The sequence below is a fragment of the Engraulis encrasicolus genome, chromosome 5, assembly GCF_034702125.1.
Source record: "Engraulis encrasicolus isolate BLACKSEA-1 chromosome 5, IST_EnEncr_1.0, whole genome shotgun sequence".
Taxonomy (NCBI): Eukaryota; Metazoa; Chordata; class Actinopteri; order Clupeiformes; family Engraulidae; genus Engraulis; species Engraulis encrasicolus.
In genome coordinates, this window is record NC_085861.1 from 25,304,463 (window position 1) to 25,323,823 (window position 19,361).

General features: G+C 41.9%; 1 protein-coding gene across 1 annotated transcript in view; it reads right to left on the reverse strand.

Annotated features, from left to right (window-relative positions):
- Positions 1–16,975: 16,975 nt before the first annotated feature.
- The window catches only part of LOC134448430 (eukaryotic translation initiation factor 3 subunit H), a 50,503-nt gene continuing 48,117 nt past the window's right edge, over positions 16,976–19,361 (reverse strand). Inside the window, exon 8 of the mRNA XM_063198106.1 lies at positions 16,976–17,351. Coding sequence (XP_063054176.1) covers positions 17,254–17,351 — 98 coding nt within the window. The 3' untranslated portion in view covers positions 16,976–17,253. The remainder of the gene's footprint in view (positions 17,352–19,361) is intronic.

The following is a 19,361-nucleotide window of genomic DNA, read 5'->3' on the forward strand; positions in this document are numbered from 1 at the left end:
GCTTGAAACTTAATTAAGGATTCTCTGTGTCTTTCATTTCAGGTGTTTCATATTTACAAATGTTAAGGGTTTGAACCTAACATTTACTTGGTCCTTCAGAGCCGGATCCCAAGATACCCGACGATTCCAGCACGCGAGGAGGGAACCAGGAAAGTCTGTGGCCACAGCACTAAGACCCGTTTCCGGGACTGGTCTCTCCCTCGCAGGCTGGGATCCGACGGTTGACGGGAATCTTGAAAAGACCAGAGAATCGTGAGTAGGCCTACATTTTTATTTTTTTATTTAAAAAGGATTGAATGAAAAAACGGTAAAATAAGAGAAGATAAAACCCTGACAATTCTAGACTCTATCAGGTAAAAAGGGAGGCCAGACTCCTCTGTGTTGTTGAACAAGTTAAAATCTGAAGACTACGTTAAGTAAAGTACGTAGTACGAGTACGAGAAACTAGTACGAGAAACTAGTTTAAATTCTGTGTTCTCTGCGTTGAGAGAAAGTGTGCGTGAAAGGATTCGTATTACCACTCGGTAATACGTTTCATACCAATACAACAAGGTCCAAATAGCGAGTCTTTGTGGAAGCCTGTATGCAAGAAGATTCCACCTGTGAGGTTGAAGTGAATCTTACCACAAACGATCGTTGATCGCTATCTTGTTGAAAAGTGTATCCAACAATAGAGGCACTGTAGGTGTTGTGACGTTGGACTAAATTCATAGAGACAAAATGGGGGGCAGTAACAGCAAAAGAAGTGAAAAGTTCCTTGCTGAAATGCAATGCAAGGACTGGAAAATCGTGGATAGAGAAATTACTAGTGCAGTAGCACCGCTGTGTTACTGGGTAAAAAACAATGGGTTTAATGGAAAGTTGTCTATAAACAAACCTAACATTTATGGCCTGGCCAGCAGGGCCAACAAGAGCACTACAATGAACACTAAAACTATCACGGCCAACGTCGAGGCCAACACCAAAATTCCTGACTAGACCGAGAGCACCAGTATCGACCGTACGGGCATGGCCCCTCGGCCGATGACTGGTTTGATGATAATGAGGAAACGGACGGGGATGTGGAAGAGGTAGACGTCGTTCTAAACTTAGAGGGATTGTTTTACCAAGAAAAAATTAGACCTGAAATTACCCTTCTGGTCCAAGGGACCCCCGTACGTTTCCTCTGTGACTCTGGTGCTAGCCGCACTACAATGCGGGACTTAGTCCCACACATGCGCTTTGACCCATATGCAGAGGATGTAAAAAATAAAAAATGTAGATCTGAAAACTCGGAAATTATAGCAAAACTAGTGTGAAAAAGCAAATGACAGCCATTTGGATTACTCACTGAGCAGTTAATGTCTCAGATAGCCTACCATATAATAATAATAGTAATAATAATAATAATAATAGTAATAATAATAATAATAATAATTGTATTTGTATAACACTGTGTCATACAAGGCAAGTAATATGGATATCTGTTTGTCTGTCTGTGTGGGCCCTATTTGTTGTATGAATTGTCCTAAGTGGGACACCCCACTGTGTGTGTGAGAAAGATTGTATATGTGTCTGTGGAGTGTACGTGTGTATCTGTGGAGTGAGTGCCTAAATATGTCTGAGAGTGGAAGAATTTTTTTTTTTGGTGTTTAGTGAAGGTACTCTATTGTGTTCAGAGTTAGCTGGAGCTTGGGAGTGCACATGTTGAAACAACATTTTTAAAATAAGAATAAGCCTTTTATTTTCTACAATTCAACTTTGAGGTGTAGGATTTTGTTATGATTTTGTTTTTCCACACATTCTTACCCATTTATTTTTGATTAGGAGAAAACGGGGTTGTGGAGTTATGTTGTTTCTTTACTATTTTCAATTGAAAGTTAACATGTTAATGTTTAAGCCTTTAAGACACGGCATTATAAATTAGCTGTTACCAGAATGGCAATGACCAAGTCATAATGTATTACTAAAGGCCCCGTGCGCTGTCATGGTAGTGTAGTGTAGTTGCAAAAGAGTTTGCTTTCATGATTTACAGTACCAAAATGTCTTTGTTTCTTCTAAAAAATAGATGAAGCTTTCTCCTTGTTCTTATTTTTTTTAAAAGAACAATGGGTTTGAGATCTTGAAATAACGCAGGCGTTATTTGATGGCCCAAAGGTGCTGTGAGTAAACCCAATTTGGACCTGGTCTGAGAGTTAGGTCACATGTGCTGAACGTTTCTAGAAATTTAGGTTGTCATTTTGTTTTTATTGACGTTTAACTATGACTTATTTCTTTGTTTTATTTCATCGAATTTCTTGCCTTATTATGTTCTATTTTGATGAGTTATTGATCAATGGATCATGGGTTTGGTTTAAAAAAAAACCCTAAAAGTTGGGTAGTAGTACTCAAATACATTTCCAATGCAATTATGATCTGGAACTTTATTTTAATGACAATGTTGACTCTGATAAACCAGAAAAAACTAGACTCTGAATACACAGAGGCGCTTGACAAAATCACCCCAGCAAAGATAACAGTGTCCTATGTGTAGATGTTTACATTAGCTCGGATAGATATTAAAAGGCTCAGAGGCTCTCTCTAAGTAGCCCAAGGTCTTCTGCAGGCAACCCTTATCAGACACAGCAGGCCCAAACTATCAACATGCAAATTTCTGTGGCAGAGACAGAAAGACACTTAATATTGAAACCTCCAACAGTGTATGCTAAACCACCTGTTTGTCACTGAAAAGACAATAAGAAATAAAAAAAAAACTGAACACCGACCTAGATAAACAATACCAAAGCTTAAAGTTATGTTAAATATCTATCATTGTCATTAGTTTAATACTGTAAGTGTGAACATTGCTTCACATGGTGTGTGATGAGACATGTCAATGTTCTCTATTTGCTTTTAAAAGTTTGAATTTGATGACGTTGGGATCCTTACATTTTCATTTGTTTGATTTATAAACAAAGAGACAGTTGTCTAACTCTGTCTTTTCATTTCAGTCGTCAACTTGCAATCAAAGTGAAAACTGATTGCCAATAAGGTTTTAGTTCCGTTACAAATGTTTTATGTAGCCGATACATGAAGTCAATCATTTTTTGCTCTGATTTGATTTCAAATTGATCTGGCTTGAGTGTACATGAAAGAAAGTTGTTTTCCCTATAATACTTTTTTTGTGTTCTTTGAGGAACAGGCCCAGTGTTATGGAAACGAGCTGAAACACAGCTGATGTGAATGGAAGGAACCTAGACAATACTAATGATCGCTAGGTTAAGTGAATTTTGTTTTTAATTTGATGAGTTTCACAAGATTTTTCCAGAGTTTATTTTGTTTCAATTGGGTAATAATTTTAGTTATAACACTTGATAAAATGACAACTGTTTATTTTTTTCCTTTCTTTCAAACCATGAAAAGTTTGACCTAAAGTTAGACAAGGTCTTACCTTTATACCTTAGATAAAGGGTCTGTCCGGTTGTTTGTTTCATTTTTCTTTTAAAGTTGCGTATTTTACAATGGCAGTTGTGTTTTCTTTCTTTTTATCTCTTACATTTTGATTGGTTGATCTAGTGATCTGTATGTCTGGGTGATGACAGTGAAACTTTGGAATGGTGTGAGAAAGTAGGATTCTCAAATATTTTTGGATTCTCAAATATTACTCATACTCAATTTTTTTATTTTTACAAAATACATTTTTGAATGTACTGACATTATTGGCAGGAGTTGGGCTAGGCCCCTATATCACCATGACCTCATGACAAAAGGACAGTGAGGACTGCATGCCAATATATTTCAGTTCTGTTACAAAGTGATTTATGCAGGCCTAACTATCATGTAAAGACAGCCAATACTATGGGTATAGTCATTTTGTACGGCATGCTTAATGTTTCTTCTACATTCTATATTGGATGAACTATGTGGTCAACACCACATTTTGTCAGTTTGCGTTTATCGCCTATTCTGTAAGGAACTGTAATGTAAACGTGAGCCACAATAGTCAGATACTGACCAGAGTAATTTTCTTTTTCATAATTTTGCTCTTGATAAATTGTTGTTCCCCGGGAATGTAGAGCTATCTATTTTATTTTGATTATAGATTATGAGAGAATGGTTGGGCGGCTTTGGGATTTGTTTTGTCTAAACTAACAAAACATTTTTTGTTTCTTCTCTATTATAATGCTCTCTAATCTGTTACAACTGCGCACCTCCTCCACACTAATGTCTGTGTGTGGATGAGTTGACTTCTGAGAGCTTATCATTTTTTTTTTAAACAAATGTTTGAAAAAGCCTGCCTTGATGTAGGCTATGCGAGTGATTCTCTGATTCGGCTACACTTTTAAGTCCGTGGATTTGATTTGCCAATTCCACTAACTATTAAAATTAAGCTTGGCAATTTGTTTGTTTGGCACTATGTAAACATCTAGGTCATTTAGTTGGGAAAAATACTGATAATTGACTTTTTGCTTTTGCCAAAAGCGTAGGGGAATCGTAGAATCACTCATGCACCCATGAACTGGAGGGTGTTGGAAGATGTTTACTTCTCATCATTTACTGTGCTCAAAGTCTGTTTCGGAAATTACTTAAGTCTTATTGAGTCATGTGGATGGCACATGTCTCAAACAGGAGAGATATTTTAGGATTAATCAGTGCATTAAACAAATATGTGTATAGGGCACATGTTAAATGAAACCTTGTTCTGAAACTTCACCCCTTAACCTAACCTAAAACAAACATAAGAGAGCTACAATGTGGAATCAAATTGCATCAGGGTTTGAATCATTTGTATGTTGGTGGTGTACTATAAACAAAAATGTGGACAGAATGAACAACATCCACTATAAATGTGCAGGCGCTGGGCAACAAAACTGAATTCGAGTTCAGGGCCATCCATGAACAACTGAAGGCAACCTGCCTAATGGCATTCCAATCTCGTATTGCGGTTGATATGCTTTTGGCCGATAGGAGTGTGTGCTCTATTTTTGGTTATCAATGTTGTTCTTTCATACCGAACAATACGGCAGCTGACGGAAGTCTCACCAGGGCGATAGAGGGACTGGGATCCCTCAACCAAAAAGAAAATGAAAGACCACTCCAGGGTCGACACTTCAGTGTGGGATGGTTTCTCTGACATGTTGGCAAATACAGACAGTTGGCAGCGTCCATAATCATGTCTATTGCAATATTTGCGGCGATCCTCACGTTATGTGGATGTTGTTGTATTCCTTGTATTAGAGTGTTGTGCACCAGATTTAGTACCACTGCCATTGCACAAATGGAAGAAAAAATGTCAAACCTATATGCTCTTCTAACTAGACAGGATAGTGATGTCGATGACACTATGATGATGTTGTTGGTGGAGACCATGAGCCTCCACACCAATCTGACGATTCCATCCAGGTCCCTGATCTGTTCCCTGACCCAGGGGATTATGCTCGGGGCCTCTAAGTGTACCTATTTAAAGAAAAAATCATTTGAAGTGATCACTGGATGATGTTAATGTTTGCCTCTATATAGAATAAACAGGGGGAAATGTTGGAACTGTATAAACATGTTATCCTATAGCCTAATTATTCTATAGCTATGATTCAAACATTTTGCTTCTATACAAATGTGCCTTTCTTGACTTGTTTGAGAGTTCAGAGTAAATTACTGAACTGTGCGGAGACTCTGTCTCTGTCTCTGTATCAGGCATTCCTGAGATTAGGTTGTCTGCCACTTTACCACAACAAAGAGCTGGGCCAAGGCCTGTTCGTGTGTTTGTGTGTGTGTGTGTGTGTGTGAATGAATTAATCTCTATCCGGGTACGCCCCCCTTCTCCCTTAGCGGATAGAGATAAAATTGTAATCAGGGACATTTCCTAAATAAATAATGCTTGGAGAAATTTCGCTTTTAGATCGACTGGGAAGAATCACCGTTGGCGGTTCTTTCCACTCGCTCTCCAAGCTGGCTTGAAACTTAATTAAGGATTCTCTGTGTCTTTCATTTCAGGTGTTTCATATTTACAAATGTTAAGGGTTTGAACCTAACATAATAGAACACGTTGTCCCTGACAACAGAAGCCACCTTGGGCATACATTTAAGTCCCCGAATAGCACTTACCTCAGTTATTAGAGCTTGATTGAAAATGGAAATCCACACGCTGTGTTTACAAGGAGAATGATTATATTCTGTGGCAAAGACCTTTTACAGAGCACCGTCACAACAAGCCCGCAGGTCTCTCTCTCTCTGTCTCTCTCTCTATTATGAAGATATTTTTGTACCTTTATACAGTCGTCTCTGCTGAATCAACTTGGTATAGTTGATATAGTTGGCCTGCTCAATGAATAGAAAAGATTAGCGGAGCACTTCGACGAGATGAATCAGGTAAGTGAAACGCATGAAGAGCGAAACACTTGTGATGTTGGTTTGCTTGTGGAAACCTAATGTGTGCTACTTACATAGAAAAAAATAATTATATGGCCATATATTCAGAAAGGCATAATTTGCCAACACCTGCTAAGAATGAAATTGTCACCACTACATACTAATGGCAGTTCATTATGCTATTGGGTGACTAACAGTTGACATCAAACGTCTCCCTCTTATGATGCCCTCCTCTGAGCAGATTTTGTTTTATTATTTATTTTAGGTCACAATCTTTTTTTTTTAAAGCCAAGATTAATTAAAGTTTGAAAGTAAGGCATGTCAGTCAGGGTGCTTAATTAAGCTTGGGCTGGAATCATTCAGCCCCCTCCTCAAAAACATCTTGCCTTAAGAACTAATAAAGCCCCATTGCTCGCCCCTGCAATCTGCTCTCACTGGCAGGAGAAGAGTGGCTGGGACTGACTGGGTAGGTGGATGGTGGATGTGGTGGGTGGTGAGGACTGGAGAAGATGCTCATCAGACTGTCTCTGTCAGGGTGCCATGCAAGGCCCTGGCACAACTTGCTTAGCCCGGCCTGGCCTTGCCAGCCGTAAGCTTCCACTCGATTCACATTTCTCCCCTCCATGTTATGTCTGGGTCAGTTGTTCTGGATCGAGTCATGTTGGGCAACATGACCAATGGGAACAGGGGAGGGACACGGAAGGGGGTGACCGGTGGCACGTTACGTATACGACCAAACATTGATGACTATGTAAAATAAACACCCATTTCAAACTTAAACAGAGTTCACCTCTCCCACTGGTAATTGTTTCTCAATTTGCCCATTCCAGACTAGCCTGGCTGGAGCCCCAGTGGTGCTGTGTAAAGGTCAGCTTCTTGAAAGGCCAACTATCTACTACAACATGCCAAATTCTAGATTCTAAACAACAAAGGAAACAAAATAATCTTTGAGGACATCCAGTGGCTCAATGGGAGGTGTTGTAAGGCAATGACGCACCAGTTCACTTGACATTTAATGATGCATTTTAGTGTCCAGGAAAACAATGGCTGGTAAAAAAATGAAGGCAAGTGAAGGAGCGCATGGTGTAATCGACTGTAGCTACAACCAGGAACACATGGAGGCATTAAATGAACGCCAGCTAGACACACCCTTCACCCTCAGAAAAATGGATCGACAGTGCTAGTTAGCCGGACTTGCAGTTGTGTTAGCTAGTTGCTAGTTCCAGACCCTCTTCAAGAATGAAGTTAATATGGAGGTATGGTTAAAGGGACACTGTGTGAGACACTGTGTTAGCTGTTTATTTCCAGAATTCATGCTACCCATTCAATAATGTTACCTTTTTCATGAATACTTACCACCACTATCAAATTGTAAGTATTCATTATGACAGGGAAAAATGCATTTTTCATGCATGAAAAGGGGGATCTTCTCTATGGTCTGCCATTTTGAATTTCCAGAAATAGCCATTTTTAGCTGCAAAAATGACTGTACTTGGGCCATACTAGAAAATATTAGTTTATTACTTAGTAAACTTTCATGAAATGATCAAATTTGGCAATAGGCAACACAGTTTCAATGCAGTTGCAGTACCTTTCTTGACCATTTCCTGCAGTGTCCCTTTAAGGCTTGGTGGGGGTTCCTCCTCCACTACTACGGTGTTACCAGTCTAAAATATCCAGCCTTCTGCAGCCTAGATGCAGCAACGTGACTAATTCTACATGGATCAGGAGCTCCAGGCCACCCAAGTGCATCTGTACCCTTGCGCCTCGCTGCAACCAAATGGCGGGGGATTTGGCATCGCTTACTGCTGAACAGCAAAATCAGCAGCAGCAACAACAACAGCTGGCTGATAAACAAAACAAAACATGACTCTGAAAGAGTGAGCCACTAAAAAACTGAAAGTAAGGGACCCTCTGCACATGGTCCAGGGCCAAATTTATTTACATTACATCCCTTGCAGAGGTGATGGCAGAATGCATAATAAAAGATCACTGTGAATAAATAAGTAGGCTATAATGTTAATAATTTAACAGAACTATGCAAGATCAAGTTACATTGTAATAAGTACACAACAACTCAACATCAAATGTCAAAACATGAAGTTGACATCAAATGAAAAAACCTTTCTGCTTATTTAATTTCACAATCTTCTGCTCTTCTGTGGTTTGAGATGCTCTACTCTCATTCACCTGTAATTACCCAGTGACAGAAGAAAGCGTGCCGTAGTGGTACAGTCAGAGAGGTTATATTGACGAGTGTGGCCGTCACCGGTGATGGCACTCAGCTTGCCTGTGGTGCCGCACTGAGACGTACAGTTCAACTTGTTGCATCAGGTGTTCAGTGATCAAAGCACATTTTTATTATTTCGTTTTCAAAGATCTCTCTCACACTCACATCTCTCTTTCTCTCTGTGTCTCTCAGTTCCATTAGCGTATGAGTACTTTTTATTTGAGCTTGCTTGAGGTCTTTTCCTTTGACACTGCATCTCACCACAGTGACACGCAACTTCATGCAATTGATCGTAAATGCCCATTTTCATCACAATGGTGCCTTGTGGGCCTTTTTTGGCTGCAAACGTGCTACCATTGCTGACAGGCGGTTATGCATAGCAAGTGCTTTTCATTTTCCTTCTTTTTTTAATTAAACCTTAACAACTCTTGGTATATTTCATAATGACATCGAAATAATGTTGTGCTTAAAAAAGAACACCTTTTAAAGGGAATAATGTTGACTGTAGCACTAATACATATAGGGTATGTAACAATGCAGCACCACAAAGAATGATTCGTCAGAGTTCTGAATTATGTTCAAACATAATTAATAGACTCCTTATCCCCAACTGAAATGAATAAAGGAGGGGGAAACTATACCATAAGCATTAATCACAAGCAGAACATGCAGGAAACTGAGCTGGCACAATGTTTGGTAAATAGAACCGAGTAAGGTGAAATCAGCAAAAGCCAAGAAGTCAAAATCCTGTTCCCTTTGTCAGCAAGGCACAGTCAAGAATGGGGGCATCCAAAAAACTACCCCCCACCCCCTTGAGCTGAGCTGAGTTGAACTGGGCTGGGCTGAGTTCCCTGGGAGAGCTCTGTCAACCCCCCTAAAAAAAACCCTTAAGCTAAAAGATGCATTTATATGATTAAAAAAAAAATCCTGCCATTGAAAAAAAAAGAACCATTTCCTTTTTAACTGACACATAATTTTTCACAACACTATGTTTTCTTTTTTGTGGTGGTGATGAGGATGAGAAATGAAGTCTGTATGCAATGGAGGGGGGTGTAAATGACTGCATTGCATTTCAGTGTGTGTGTGTGTGTGTGTGTGTGTGTGTGTGTGTGTGTGTGTGTGTGTTTGTGCACAGGCGTAATATTTTTCCCTCTGCGGTCATTTATCACGCCACTGCACGTATAGCGCGGTGATGATGGTGGCAAGCTGCTAATGAGGAAGGGGGAAATTAATAAATAAACACAACACACACCGTGATTGACTTCCTCCAGAGAGACATAAGTAGCTCCAATTTAAGCAACAGGAGCGGCACACTTACACATACCATGCACACACACGCTTTAGGTTGCTGCCACGTTCTCCTACTAATGGCGATGATGCTGGTGGTGGTGGTGGTGGTGGTGGTGTGTGTGTGTGTGGGGGGTGGGGGGGAGACTTTGGCCTTTTAGGCTCACCTCAAAAGACAAGATCCAGCTAGACAGCCAGGACAGTGGTATTTTCTTTGCCAGTTGAATTGTTCCAGATGTTCTGCTCTTTGTCTGCTTGCGGTAAGCAATTTGTGCCCACTTCTAGTTCTACATCCCTCCGTGTTCATACAGTGCTTCTCATACTTCTGCTTTTGGGGTCCCTTTTTGGTCTTCAGAATATTTTTGCAACCCCCATATGGCAATTGCCAAACATTTTTTCTTTAGTCCCTTCGTATTGCTACATATTGTAATTGAAAATTCACATGAAAAGCAATTAAATTCACAAAGCATGGAAGTGGATACTATTACCATTCAATTTATGGAATGGTTATTTGTTACAAAAACATATATATTCAAGATTTTATACAAACAATCACATGCCTCCATATTCCGACTAGGGGTCCCAACCCCCTGTGTGGGAAGCCCAGTCGTAATGGATTCTGGTAGTCATTCTCATGTGAAACCAGTCATTGTACGTTTTCTCTTTCTCTCTCAAGCTGAGAAAAGGGAACATTTTTTTGTACAGTGGGGGCAGCATTCAAAACGGCATGATTCATGCTTATGTTGCTTAGACAAATTGGCATAAAAATCCAATTAAGTTCAATACCTTCGCATCCCCCCCCCTTCTCATGTCATAGCCTACAATTATAATAGCTTTCATGTGGTAGGGAACAGGGCAAACTGCCTGGCACACACTACTGGCATTTCGGTCACCTCACCGAAGGCGGATTACACAATTGGCAGGGAACTGTTCCAGCGCTGGGACAAGGGGTGCCCACTTGTTCAAAAAATGCGCCCTCAACCATTTCATTCCATTCCATTCGATTCCATTCTATAATCTCTCAATTTTCTACATCAGCAATGTATCATCAGCCCATCCCATCAGAAATCCCTGGTAATTATTATCTGCAGAAGCCAACAGAGTGGGTGGGGGGTGGGGGGTACAAAGGGGCCACTTGTCCCAGGCCCGGGGAGAGAGGGGGCCCAGAATTGGATCCTCATTACATTGGGTTTGGGGCCCTTTCAGATGTCTGTCCCAGGCCCAGCCAAAGCTGTCTATGTTCCTGATTATCTGCAAATGGGATAAGCGAAGAAGAGACGGTAGACACCAAAAGCACAGTGGGGAGGCTATTAAACCGCCCACAGCTCAGATCAGATCAGACTTTTTGCGACGAAAAATAGTTGAGTGGCGACGTTGGTGGCTCATAAACGCTTGGCCCTCATCTGAACCCTGCTGCTTGTTACTACGTGCAATCAGAGAAGTTAGATCATCAATGCAAGATTTTGAAAAGTGTCTTCAAAAAAAGGGCAATGGAAAAAAGGAAGACTGTGAGGCACATGGTCCTTCCTAAGAAGGCAAAAACATCCTCAGTGAAAAAGCCAATGAATCCTTCATTTTTTCAAGGACAGTATCCAGAGGAAGGGGAGAAAAAAACCCCCTCATTCATCGTTTCCCATGACAACCTTGACATGTCCTTAACTGTAATTACATTGTGGCAAAAAAAAATATTGATCTTGATGGCAAGTAGTGATATTATTTAGCTTGCTGCCAATAGAAAGATGTAGCGATAGCAAAAACAAATCCGCTCTGGCGCACATCATCCGATGGGCTCAAAGGGAGCTTCAAGCTCAGGCGTATAGGAGAAGCATCCGCTGTTTAGAGCAAAGGACAGGCAGCTATTGACCAATATCCAAAAAGAAAAAAATGGTGGTGGTGTGGCGGTGTTGGCGAGGGGTGGGTGGGTATAGTAGCTCGATATGTTGCCCTAGGCAACAGTGTGATGTTGTGTTGACACATGGGGGAGAACTCAGAGGGCCCCTTGGCCTTGAAGAAGTGCAAGTAGTCTGTCGAAAACAGTCTCAACCTCTCTGCGTCTTCCATAGAACCTTCTGTTTGGTCAAGTGCTGACAACTCGCATGAGACGACAAAAAGACAAAAAAAGACAGAAAAAAAGACGAAAAAAAAAGAAAGAAAACACAGCTCTGGCACTGCCAGAATGTCATTTGTACTGTGCTGTGCAAAAGCAGCCATCCTGTGACATACTTAATAACGGTCACTTCACTTACATGCTGTCACATAGCCCTGGCAGCGAGATGGTCCGGGTCACAGCAAATAAAACATGCTCTTTATCATAAGGTGGTCCATCACAGGCTACGGCAGCTACAGTCCCACAGGGCTGCTGACAACATGGGTCGGGGCCGGGGCAAAGTCATCTTAATGGGTCCCCATCCAATACATACAATGAGGAAGCAAATTTGGGCCCCATCTCTCCCTGTGCCCGAGACAAGAGGCCCGTGTGTCCCCCCCCCTGTCAGCTTTCTTGCCTGCCTCACTACACTCTGGCGGGCCACCCCATCCCCAGGCTGAGCACACAACGCCCAATGGGTGATTTATTAGAGTGTGTGTTTCAGGTGCAGTAGTAGACAGTTGACCAGGGGTAGGGTTGAATAGAGTAGGGCTAGGGGAGCTTAGGGGGTAGCAGGGGGGGGGGGGGGGGGGTTGTGGATAGTGGATGGGTTGTGTAGTTACAGGGTTGGGGGTGTTGTGGATAGTGGATGGGTTGTGTAGTTACAGGGTTGGAGGGGGGAGGGGTGTTGTGGATAGTGGATGGGTTGTGTAGTGTAGGTTTGGAAAGGGGGGTGGGGGGCTTGTGTAGTATAGGGTTGGAAAGGGTTGGAGGAGATGTGTGTGTGTGTGTGTGTGGATGGTGGATGTGGATAGTGGATGTGTTGTGGTCCATCATCATGGTCATACACACAGTGCTCCCGGCGCATCTGTCAGGGACACTGTAACTCAAGCTGGCTCTCCGACACCGGCCATAATTATTCCTGACTGTGTAGGTTACCTGGTGTCATTGGACCACCCACACAATCAGACACACACGGACACACGCACGCACGCAAACACACACGCAGACGATCGGGAGATGTGGCAGACCCCTCCAAACACTTCTTTGTTAGGATAAATTGCTCCGTGTATCCATGACAGGTGTTAAGGCCACCTGTCAGACTGACACAGCAAACCGCAGTAAATGAGGAATTCTTGGGGGGGAGGTTGAGCAGTTCATTTTCAACACACTACAGAGAGCCCCTGCTGTCCAAAAAGCACATTCCCATTAAATATGAATGACGCCCAATCCTTGCCAATGATGTACACGATCATTTAAATAATTAGTCTGCATCAAATCCATCTAATGTGGGAGGAAAAAGACGCAGAGGGGATCAGAGCCCCTGACTTGTCATATCTGTTAGCCTACAGAGTTACTGTATACAGTACAGGCAGTGTTTCGTATGGCCAGCAGCGTTATTCAGCCCATGAATAGTGTTGCTTCATCATTTATCTAAAAAATCCCCACCACCACCACCACCACCACGCCATTCCGCACCACCACATCCCCCCCCCCCCATAAATCCCCTACGTTCATCGCCTCCACCCACACCTCTGTGTAGAATCATCCATTTCCTTTAGGTTTTGAGGATTTACAAGATTACTTTACAGAGAGGGAGGGCTAGAGAGAAGGGGGGGGGGGGGGGGGGGGGGGGGTGGTGAGTTGGGTGGGGGGTGTAGAACTAGCATGCATCTCTTCCACAAGTCATCGCATACAGAACCCTACAGTTGCCATGGCAATAATTGAAGGGTGGGAAAGGGGAGGGGGGGATGCGGGTTAGTGAAGAAGTGTCATGACTTAACAGCAAGAGAACTTGTTTTTGTTTCATTAAGCCAGTGGGGCTCTTCTAAGGCAGCTTAGAGACATTGTCTGGGTCCGATACTCTCTGCTGCTCGCTCACTCACTCGCTCTTTCATGGTTTGTTCCAACAGCTCTCCATCTTTCTCTTATTCGCGCTCTCCATCTCTCACACGCACGCACGCACGCGTACTGTGCGCACATACACGATAAGCCTTGAGCCCTGCAAAGCACATTTTCCGTGCTCAAGAAGACGTGTGACATGTGTAGGCAGTATTTTTTTCTTTCACGACACACTCACCTCAAGTCTGTACACTACACAGACACACTGTGTGTACAACTGATATGGCGAGAAGCCATGAGAAGAATAAAAACAACAAACAAATAACCCAACTACTTATTACAAAGAAAGAACAGAGCTCAACTGTGCGGTAGCCGATGCTAATGAGTGTTACAGCTATTGATCTGCGGGTATTGAACATTTTCAGCATGACTGCCTGTGTTTTTAATGTCCTCTGATCATGCCTGGGCCCGTAATCGCAGTTAATCACCTGCCTGCCATGCCTGGCACATGTGGCTCTCCATGCCGCAATGAAGGACGTGGCATGACGTAGGTAGGCGGGAGATTTCAAACACCTAGGTAGTGGGCAAAGAAAGGGTCCTGCAAGAATAGTAATAAAAATAGTCCAGTAAAGTGACGCAGGGTGAGGGAGAAGGAGAGATCGTCAGAGAGAGAGAGAGAGAGAGAGAGGGAGAGAGAGAGATAGAGACATATGGGTGGGAGACGTGACGCCTTGTTTTTTCGTAACATTGGTTAAAAACATTCAAAACTGTTATTTTTCCTTTAAAAAACACATGTCAATGAAAGAAGATGTGGTATATTATGTTTTATATTAGTCTTAGATGAGAAGAAACATTTTTGTTAAGATTTATGTAAAGGTTTATATGTCAAATATCCTGCGGTGTGACTGTAACATTAATGAAACCTGGAATATAATATATATATATAAATTAACCAACAACATTTTGAATAATGTATGAAGCATTTGGCATAATTGCATAAATATTAACTTTATATTAAGATATGTGAATGTGAAAAAAACTCAAGACAGTAATATTAACTACAAGTTCAATTTCGTAACACAAATTGCGTCCTGTGGGGTGACATGTATGTCAATGTTTGTGAATGGGCAGCTGCAAGGCCAACTACAAGAGTCTTAAAGACTGGCTCCTAACCAGTCAGTACCTCAGTTATTGGAGAGTGCTGTGGAAGTTTAAGGTGACTCTTAACCTCTTAATAGGTCTTCATATTGCAATCTTTCTGTCACGCAATGCTTAGGTTCATTTTATGGTGTCCTGTGGTGTGACTGCTCTTATAGGAGGAAAAAACTTTTTTTTTTTTTTTTTAAATAAATGAAAACACATATTAAGATTAAACAAAATATCATTATCAAGTTAGCATGAGCTCAGATGTCAGTCATGTATACAAAAGGATTAAAATGGCCATAATGCAGTGAATTCCCTGTGGTGTGACTCCATTTTCCTGCGGTGTGACATGCCTATGCAATGTGTTGATGCAAGACACATTTTCTCAAAAATGGCAAAAATAAGGTGAAATTCCACAGACCACTAAGTGCTTTATTTATTTCTATTTTTTTCCAATTTTTATCCATCATTTTTTTCAGGAATTTGAAAAACTTTTTTTTTTGCGTTACGCCCTTAAACGTCAACCACCCATATATAGACAGAGAGAGAGAGAGAGAGAGAGGGAAAGTACAGTAAGAGAAAGAAAGACAAGGCATTACCTATACGGTAGAGACCCAGTTCAAGTCGACGCCAAACACCATAAATTCACACAGGAAGACATACTATTTTGTGTGTGTGTGTCTCCGCACTTTCACAGCCTCAAGCGATTCCCTAAGTCTTGGTATCGATCAGACATTGATTTAGCCGCACCTGGCCCGAGCTTCACTGCACAGCGCCGGCCTGCCTTTACAGAGGCCCTCAGCAGACAGCTCCAGGAGAGAGCAGACCAAACACCCAAACACGACACAAGGGTCCTTAGGTTGCCAGATGAGGCTGATGATTTCCAGCCCAAAAAATTGGGCAGGTTTTTCTGCTAAATGCCATTTTTACCCGAACAAGGAAATCCTAAGCAGTCCAATTGGGCGGGAAACAGCTCAATCTGGCAACAAGGGTCCTTACAAGCCAGCCCCGCCGTTGCAACAAGCCCTGGTGCCCACCACCTAACTCACTCCCTCACTCCCTCCCTCTCAACAACAACGTACAGCCATCAAGGGGCTGCAGTGCGTGCAAGCGCATGTTTGTGTGTGCATGCGTGAAGTGTAGTGTGTGTGTGTGTGTGTGTGTGTGTGTGTGTGTGTGTGTTAAGGTAAATGAAATCGACCAGTGAATAGTCCCGCACTCATGGAGAAACCAAGCAACAAACAGAAACATGGCAACTGGGGGGAGGTGGAGGTGAATGAGACCGGCCAGCTAGCAGTAGTCCCTCACTCCTCGAGAGAAGGAGAAAGGAGAGACAGAGGAAGAAAGACAGCACAAGAAAAAAAACATGGCTGCTGGCTGTTTGAGATTCTGTGCTGGCATGTTTTTTTTTCTTTTTCCTTGGCTTTAGAGCTCTCTGACAGACAGTAGTAGAGCGCTGCCACAGGGCTATGTGTGCGAGCGTGTGTGTGTCAGGGCTTGACACTGGCACCTGCCAACCGGCCAAATGCTGGTAAACTTGGCTGTGGCTGGTAACAATTTCAGTGTCACTAGCCAATTTGGCAGGCAGCTTATTCTATGGTATGACATATCAGAATAGCGTATATTCTGCACTTTGCCCCTTGTGTATCAATGCTTGTAGTTAAGTTCAAGAAAAAGCTCAGTAACTCAGTTTCTAATTGCTTGTTTTATTTCCATGTAGAAACCCATGCACTCATCTTCTGATGGCGAAAATGAAAATAAGAGGGCTGTCCACTGTCAGCCCCTAAATCACAGATCCAAAAGCTTCTTCTAGGACAGCCTGTGATGTGCAGGCTCTTTGAAACGGATCTGCTGCTGCATGGCGGGGGGCGGGGGGACTTAGGGGAGACCGCACTCATTTCTACTTCACAGACGTGTCTACCCCTGGGGGCATATGTGTCCTCAAACACAGGACAGGTTCGGCTGACACACACACACAGTACAGTATCGTACAGTACATGTGTGTACACGTACGCGGACACACGCACACTTTCATTATTTAACACCACGACAGTAAAAAATTCTTTGAATTGTAGTATATTTTATTGAAAATGACCTGTACAGGGTACCATTTAACCCTTCCCTCATTTCCTGAATGGATTTTCTTCATGAATTAAAAATGAGTGTCGACACCGCAAACAGTGTGACCCAACCCAAGCCTACGCAGGGGGCTTGGGTTGGGTCGGGTCACATTGTTTGCGTTGTAGAATCATTAGCCAATCGTGTTGTTATGGTTGTTGTTGTGTGGCGTGGCGTTGCGTTGGTTGTCTCTCCAGCTTCTTTTTCACACAGTGCCGCTCTAGCTGTTGTGGCCTTGGAGAGACTCCGCCATGAACAGCTTGCCAAGGTTCTGAGACGTGAACTCCTTAATGTTCGAGCAGTAGTTGTTGATTTGCCCTATTGAAGAAAAAAAGAGACACAAACGCACACGCAGACACAATGTGAGTGAGACTTTTGAACAGAGTAATAGCTAGATTTTTGTGCTCCACTGCTGACAAATTGATTACATGGTTATATTTCTACAATATTTTCGGTTTTGCTCTTAAGATGTGTTTAACTTGTCCAAACGTGTGATATGGTATTACTCAATAAATAACGGAAATGTCACTCTAGTGTGGCTCTTCAAACTTTCGGGTGACGCAGGATTAGGAAAACACAAAAAGAGAAACTGTAGATGTCCAGGGTAACTTGTTTGAGAGGACATGTAATCCAGTTTTTTTGCAACAGCTGTTAAAAATGCACGTTTCGGATGGGGAATCCTTTATACTGCTCAAATAAATTAAATTAAAAAAATATACAGTGCAAGTGGTGCAGGCAAACATTAAGATTCAGGACACCCTTGCATAAAGTGCAATCCGCTTTTAAAGCTAAGCAAAACAGTCACTGTAATTTATTCAGAAAAATACTTTCCCGAGAAATCTGCATCCCATTTAAACTATGAATTCCTCAAGTGCGTGTTGTGCTTTGAACTTTGGAACAGAATGGTTTTGAAAATGGTGATTCATGGGGACAAAGCCGAGATACACACAGATTGCCAAACAGGCCAGGGGTGGTGGGCCTTGACATGCAAGTGTCACTGCTGTTTCAATGTTCACGTACAAGCCAGCGTTTAAATAAAAAGCTGTTTTCAAGGCCCATATATATCGACTACAAACCTGCAAGGTAAAACAATAACCTCCGAGGCCATCTATCTCAGTGTATTTCCATGTTCAACAGATCAATTTTAGTGTTGGCTGGAGATCAATTCAAAACAGGACGCTCCCTTCAATTAAACATGGAGGTGCGACGGAGAGCTGAAGTATCGGATTTGCACCATTTGTGCACTGAGGAGTCCTGCCCCTAGGACTTACCCATCTAGCTGAGCTACAAAGCCACTACTGGTCAGGGGTTAAGGTTAGGGTTTGGGTAAGGGCTACGTTAATGGTCTACTTGGGGAACAGAGCGTTCAGTTGCTCTGCTCCTCAGCTGTGGAATGCGCTTCCCCCTGACATCCGCAATATTGAGTCTTTACCCCTGTTCAAATCAAGACTTAAAACTCATCTATTTCAATTAGCCTATTCTTTATAATTTTAACCCTATTTTGTTTTATTTTATTTTTTATTTATTTTCTATTTATTTATTTTTTGTTTACAATCTGTTTATCTGTCTTGTTTTATTTTGCTTCTCTCTGTACAGTGTCCTTGAGTTTTTTGAAAGGCGCTTTTAAATAAAATGCATTATTATTATTATTATTATTACTGGTAGCTCATTTTGACGAAGTAGCCCAACACCAGATCAAAATATTCAGGCGTACTCAGTGTAAATTCTTGTGGCACGTCAGCGCAAGTAGGCCTTTTGGTTCAGGCTCTTAATTGTTTTCCTTTAAAGTGCATTCTGAATGCATACATGTAAAATCATAAAATTGTATGTGTGTGCTATAATATTAACACTATGCCATGCATCCATAATCAAGAGCTCTACTGTGTATTCATGAGATGCTACAACATTTTATACTCTTGTGCATATATGCCTTTACTTTGTAATAACTAGCTAATACACAATGTGTAGTGTTATAGCACTGCACCTTAAAACACTAACTATACAGCTGTCTCTCTTCATTGACAGAATTAGTCATAGACGGCATATACATTTCTATTTATTACCGGACAACACCGGAGCAGCACAGATGTAATTATTTGTGTTTTTTATTCAAGTGCACAACATGACTAACGTTTCGATGGTTAGACCGTCTTCATCAGAGTCCATGAGTGGAATTTCCACTCATGGACTCTGATGAAGACGGTCTAACCATCGAAACGTTAGTCATGTTGTGCACTTGAATAAAAAACACAAAGAATTACATCTGTGCTGCTCCGGTGTTGTCCTTCAAATGAAGATTTCCTGCCTCTCTCCCGTTGATGCACCAGA